This window comes from Phaethon lepturus, unplaced genomic scaffold (genome assembly GCF_000687285.1).
Source record: "Phaethon lepturus isolate BGI_N335 unplaced genomic scaffold, ASM68728v1 scaffold10110, whole genome shotgun sequence".
In the NCBI taxonomy this organism is placed as follows: domain Eukaryota; kingdom Metazoa; phylum Chordata; class Aves; order Phaethontiformes; family Phaethontidae; genus Phaethon; species Phaethon lepturus.
The window spans coordinates 1-6,569 of NW_010512607.1; the positions used below are offsets into that span (position 1 = coordinate 1).

The window sequence follows — 6,569 nt, forward strand, 5'->3', positions numbered from 1 at the left end:
GCCAGCAAAACGCCAAACCCAGGCAAAAGCCGGTGGCTTCCAAGAAAGGTAAGGAGCGGCGGCACCTTCCCTGCAAGGAAACCTTGGGGGGATGCAATTAGTCTGGTCGTTCGGGCATTTATACGGTACTTTAATGAAACTTTTTTAAAAGCATCTAAAAACCTAATACAGTATCTTCCTCCCCCCTCACCAGGGGAATGATTGTGTAGCCCTTCTATAAAATAGTGAGGATATTGAAGTGGTTTTGGTGGGTTCCTACCTGGAATAAATTCTGTGGGATAGCTTGGTCCGAATTTCAGAGGGCAGCGCATTTTCCATGTTATCTCTAAGGCTTGCCCCGAACTTTTCCTTCGCTAAAATCTCCGTTTCTCCCCCCACCCCTCCTCATTCATTTTTCAGAAGCTAGTAAGTGGCAGATGACAAACAACTGTTGTAGATCTGGAGACAAGAGTAGGCAGATAACATACAATCCATTAAATATCAACATAGATCTTCATTTTAAAACACTTGCCCCAGCTGTATGTCAAGCTGTACATGAGCTCCGACTACTCAGGCTTACCAGAGGACAATGCACTCAAAAGGATGCTCAAGTTTTCTTTTTCCCAGTGTTTTTTGCTTTTTTTTCTCCCCTTCCCCTTTTTTGTTACTGTCGCATCCTTTCTCCTTCCACCTCCATGCACATTAGCTATAGGAGAAAGCAGGTAAGGAAGCGGCTTGCGTTGCAGCCCGGCAGCGTGTGAGCCTGCCTGTCTGATGTGTGCGGCTCGGGCTTGGACGGCTTCTGGCGGGCGCTTTCCTGCTTGGAACAAAACCTCAGGAGTGAGAAAGAAGTATCCCAGGAATTTGCTTGGCCGGGCTGCTCTCTACACTCACCCGGTGGCTATTTTCATCAGATCCCATCCTTGAGAAATTTTTCCTTTTTCTCCCGTTAGGTCTTTCTATGAAATCACAGCGTAGCTGCTTATTCCTCATTGCTAGTCCATGGCTGTTTTCCAGAGGAAAAAAATACCCCCTTGGGCTCATATAGGGCACATACATGCATTGCACTCACTGGAGGTACCAGGAGCGAGAGACGTTTCTTATAGAAATCTTATTTTTCTCTCCGTATCACTGCAGCTGCTGTTTGTAACCAATTAGTGACAAGAAGGTGGGAGAAAAATCACCTTTTTGACAGGAAAATCGGGCTCTGATTTAAAAACATTTGAAGGGGATGTCGTGAAAATCAAGCCATCTGGAACAGCTGGTGGCAATCTTTACCGAGAGCTTGGAAGTTCCTTGTCAAAGCGCAGGTCAACTTTTCTGTGGGGAAAACAGAAAAAAAACCCCAACAACTTGGCATTTTTTGGCCAGCTGCATCCAGCCGCACGGTGGTCAGCTGCCCTGCCTTTACTGGAAACTTCCAGCATTTCTTGGTTAACATTTTTCTGATTTTTACTAATGCCAGGGGGTGGGGAAAGAGGGAGGAAAGCACTAAAAATTCCCCAGGAGGCTCCTCCTTGCCCCCAGCCCCACGCCACGTCCAAGCCTGCCTGCCCCATCCCGTCCCCATCCTCATCCCCGGCCCTCAGCATCCCCATCCCCGCTCACCCCCTGCCCTTCTCCGGGGAGGGTTGGCTGAGGTGAAGCCACTGGAGGGTTGGGGTGTTTGGCTGGATTTTTGTTTTTTGTTTTTTTTTTTTTAATCTGCACAGCCAAACCACAAATGTTAGAAAAGAAAAAGATTATTTAAGCCAAGCTTTTCCTCTTTTTTTACTTTTCTTTTGTTTTTTCCTTTGTTCTGTTTTTTCTTCCTTTTTTTTTTTTAATTATTGCTTACATTTGGATCTTCTTCAGAACAAAAATGGTGCTGTTTCAACATGAAAAAGCCAAACCATAGCATTTAGAAAATGCTGAGACAGCACATTCACTTTGCCTGCTGTTGGGTTTTTCCCCCTCCAAGTGCTCCCCAGTGATTTTTCCAGATGCAGCAGTTCAGCAAACTCTCCCTGAACCCCAACGTCTTGGGGGCCAAGCGCCATTTGGCCTCCTCCGGCAACCCCGGGGGTCTCGCCCAGAAGGGTGCCCAGGGGAGACGGGCAGTGGCACCCCCAGCTTGGGGGTGCAGGCTGGGGACCTGCCAGCCCTGGGGGGGGCTCCCCTTGGTCACAGTGGGGTGCTGGGGGCATGGGAGGGACCATCTTTGTGTAGCTCTTACATGTATTTTTAAGGTAATTGGAGACAGAAATCAGAGTCCGGATGCTTAAATCAGTGTATAGGGACTGATTTGGGCTCTGCTCTTGATGCTGCCCAAAATTTCGGTATAATCTTGTTGTCTGGGTGCTCTAACCTGAAAATGCCCGTGAACACTTACACTGATATGAACCCAGTGTGGGTGTGTTCAGCCCCCTCCTCTGATCCAGGGACAGACTGCAATGTGGGACCTGACTTTTTAGGCTGGAACGTTTGTGGAAATGCTTGGTGTCAGCAGAAATCCCAATGGCTGGGGTGGTTTGATGATGGACATTGCAAACCAGAGCGATGCTCGCCCCGCTGGGGGACAGAAACCTGTTCAGATGGGAATAAACCAGGTGATGCCTGCCCAGGCAAAGCTAAGCAACCCACATATAGGTCCAAATTTCATACAGGGATAGTTGAATAATCAAAATCAAGTATAGAGGGATTTGTTTGTTATTCAGCATATAATTAGAACACGGAAAACCGGGCGAGACCTCCCATTTGCAGCATCACCTATGGTACTGGCCAGGCTTTCAAACCAGCAGACTCTTGCGACCCACGTCCTTCTGCGAGTCTCCTTATCATCTCGCCTCTGCCCACACTTAATCCTGCTGCTCACGGTTAGCCGCACGAGGACCCGCTCCAGCGTCCACGGGCAGCACTGGCACCTCCCACGCTGGCTGCAGTCGCAGCAAAGCCCGGGCTATGATAGCCTTGGTCATGGGCTTCAGGAGACAAGCCTTGAGGAAATGACAGCGCAGAGACACAAGCCTCTGGCAATGAAATAGAAAACTCGATGTCTGTTGACATAGCCACCGTACTCACTTTGCAGCTGAAGTGCAAATTAATCACTCCCAGTTCTCCCCTGGATGTCCCGGTGAACCTGCTGCTGTAGGAACATCTTGCAGCCCAGGATTTGGAAACGAGGTGGTGAAAGGGACAGGGCACTTAGGTAGGTATCAAGGAGACGTGTCACTTTGAGTGGCAGGGACCTTCTAGATGGGAAACCACCAGCAAACCCGGCTGGAGCAATGTAAGGAGCTGCCCCAGCAAGACTCGTTGGCAGTGTCCTGCTGTGGCTCTTGGGTGTTACTTAAACATAAGTGATATTTGTTCTGCTGTAAGACAGGCTTGCATGGAAAAAAAAAAAAAAAAGACATTAATTAGCTGTTTCCCACAAAGTGTTTTCATCAAAGGCAGCAAAATAATAACTATCCCTCAGTCTTAAGTGAACCCATTAAAGTTAATTGAGCAATGAGTAAAGCAGCTTAATGCCCTCCTCCTGATGTGTCTGGCTTTTCATATTCATGGTACCATGTAATCTTTGGGCTGGTGTTTCTGGTCAGCATCCAAGCTGCTTCCCCACTTGCCTGGCTTGCTGCCTCAGCTCCCCGCCTCCTTGACCCTTTCCTTTCACTCCATGAGGACTACCAGATGCTTACACCAGGCAAGGTAAAGCAATAGGAGCAGCAGAGATAACGTAATGAACACAAATGCCTCGATGTCCGATCTCCCAGCACCTCCAAGGCATGACAGTCCTTGTGCTCCTAGACCGGAAAAATCCAAGTACCTATTAATAGCTGGCTGGAGCCGTTGCAGGAGCAAGACACCAAGCAAGGCTTTAGTAGCAGGCTGCAACCAGCTCCCCAGTCAAGGAGGCGTCTTCTCGCAGCAGGAGAGTAGCTCTGGCGAGTTTTTGGGTGCCTACGCCAGGGATGCTGAAGACAGAGGTGGGACACAGGCAGCTGTGATGGCCTGAGGGATGGCATGGCTGGTGGGCTGAGGGATGGGGTGGCTGGTGTGAAGGGGCAGATGCAGTGGAGGTACTGCAGCCCGAAAAAAAAATGCGGAGCCCTGGCCCGATGAGCAAAGCGCTTTCCTGCCAATGCACCTGTGAGAGCCGACTGACGCGGGGGCACAGCAAGGAGGGCGTACAGAGAAAATCATGTGTTAGGGTGTTTAAGGGAAGCCAGGAGGGTGTGCTGTGAATAGAGACAGGCCGGGCGTGTTTTTGAGGAATTGAAAAAAATAAATCGTATCCATCAGCAGCTTGAAGTTCCCCACAAAACACTCGTGTGTTTCAGGACTCCTGCTCAGGTGGGGCAGTATCAGATGATGCCCTCCTGCCCTTTGGGAACTTGACCCCAGTGCAGCTCCACCCCAGGCAAGTGCCCTACGCAGGGGCTCCAGAGACAAGCCTGCACCTTGCGACGCTCATGTGCTTGACTCCCAGCCCAGCACTGCAGCAGCAGCCCAAGGGGAGACACCTGCCCCACAAAGCCCCATGGGGTGCAAAGCCCCAAAACCCAAACTGGGAAAACTGGGTCGATGGTGGAACCAGGCTAGCGAGCAAATGCTCACTGTGATGGATGTGCAAAGGGACAGGTGTTGACTTTGCAGATCCCTTCTGTTTGTCTTTGAGGGCAGAGAAATGGGGAGTTTTGATGATAAGGAAGAGCTTTGGCTGCCTCCCTGGAGGACGCAGCTGATGTTTATGCTTCTCCCTTGGTTTCTCCAACAGATGGTGTAAGCCTCAAAATGATTGAAGACCTGAAGGCCATGATTGACAACATCTCTCAGGAGGTTGCTCTACTGAAGGAGAAGCAAGCACTCCAGACAGGTAAAGGACTCGCTGGAGAAGGCATGGCTTTTGCTTTGAGAGAGGAGCTGCTTATAAAGCGGCTACAGTTGCTCCACGCATTTTGACAAGAGATACCCAAGTGCCCCACGACAGGGAGTCCATCACGGGGAGAGAGGTTGAGGGATCAAAGCAAAATATGGTCTCGCTGCAATTCCTCCAGGCAGATGAAACTCCTCAGGCAGTTAATGACATGAGTTGCGCAGCATGTTGGCCACGCTCTTTATGTGCTAGAGCTTCCCATTAGTAAAGCTATGCATATTTCTACGACACTAAGCCAGATGTTCGTTCTTCTTTATGAGTTAGAAGGATGGGTAATGGATTAGTCTGTACTTAGTCAAGTGTAGATTCCCCTTTTGTCTGAAACACAGTGAAATGGTGACCTGGTCTCTTACACCTACCACGGTATTGCCCAGGTAACCTCCTGGAGGCCAGTCCCACCATGCTTCACTGAACACATACAGATGTGCCATGCTTCACAGTTATTCTGTGTGAACTCCACCGACATCGATAGGAGAGGGATTTGCAGAACATGAAACAGGAATGAGATGAAAACACAAGTTAAAGAGAATTTTCTCCTTAAAAGAAAAGGAACACAAACAAAATCAAGGCTTTAGATCTAGGCTCACATTCATTAGTTTGGATATTAATGCATGGCTCTGATTAGTTAATGTTTGGCTAGAGTACCCCACACTCTCAGGGTTTAGAGCTTAAAAAACCCCAAATGGCTATTCTTAACAATAAAATCAGAGTCAAGGAGAAATTTCCTCTGAAGACCTCAAGCTATGCAAGGACAACACGTCTGATCAAAGCCTATTAAAAAAGACATTTTTTCTCATGCTTGCATAATGAAGATGATTGAGTTGAAATTGCAGACTTTTTTCCAAAACACTCCAACACCCCAGCAGCGCCCACAATGAACCTTGCCTCTAAAAAACTCCTCAGAGAAAGCATAGCAGCAGCCGGGGAAGAGCAAGGCCAGGGGAAGGGGCAGGAGGACCATGCTGTGCCTCCGCTCCAGCAGCAGCAGAGCCCAGCAGGGTGCCAGGAGCACCCCGAGGTCCGTTTTTCCCAATGGTTTGCAGGTGGGGAGGGCACATGGCAGCGCCCTACGTGGGAGGGAGAGGGCCCCTGGGACTCCCGTGCTGCTGAGGACAGCATGGTTGCTGTGCAGCCTAAGAAATGAAGTTTGTAATTTGGCCACTGCGTTTGCTGCCTGTTCCTGGGCGCTGTTTTTAAAAGGAGTTCCCTTTCTGTCTTTCTGTTCTGTTCATGTGGTAACCTCTCAGTTTGCCTGAAAGGCACCAAAATTCACCTAAAATGCTTTCTTGCATTTTCGGAGACCAAGACGTACCACGAGGCCAGCGAAAACTGCATCTCGCAGGGCGGCACGCTCAGCACCCCGCAGAGCGGGGAGGAGAACGATGCGCTCTACGACTACATGCGCAAGAGCATCGGCTCCGAGGCAGAGATCTGGCTGGGCCTCAATGACATGGCAGCGGAAGGCAAGTGGGTCGACATGACGGGTGGCCCCATCCGCTACAAGAACTGGGAGACTGAAATCACCACCCAGCCCGACGGCGGCAAGCTGGAAAACTGCGCAGCTTTGTCGGGGGCGGCCATCGGCAAGTGGTTCGACAAGAGGTGCAGGGACCAGCTGCCCTACGTCTGCCAGTTCATGATCGTGTAGCGGCGGGGGGGCCCCCCCCCCCTCCTC

At 50.1% G+C, this 6,569-nt stretch overlaps 1 protein-coding gene across 1 annotated transcript; it reads left to right on the plus strand.

The window, feature by feature from the left end:
• Nucleotides 1-8: 8 nt before the first annotated feature.
• CLEC3B (C-type lectin domain family 3, member B) lies at nt 9-6,542 on the plus strand (the record flags this gene model as incomplete). Its single annotated transcript, XM_010287548.1, has 3 exons — nt 9-48; nt 4,736-4,834; nt 6,142-6,542. Coding segments are annotated over 3 exons (540 nt in total), but the record flags the coding sequence as incomplete, so codon positions are not given.
• Between the last annotated feature and the right edge of the window lie 27 nt (nt 6,543-6,569).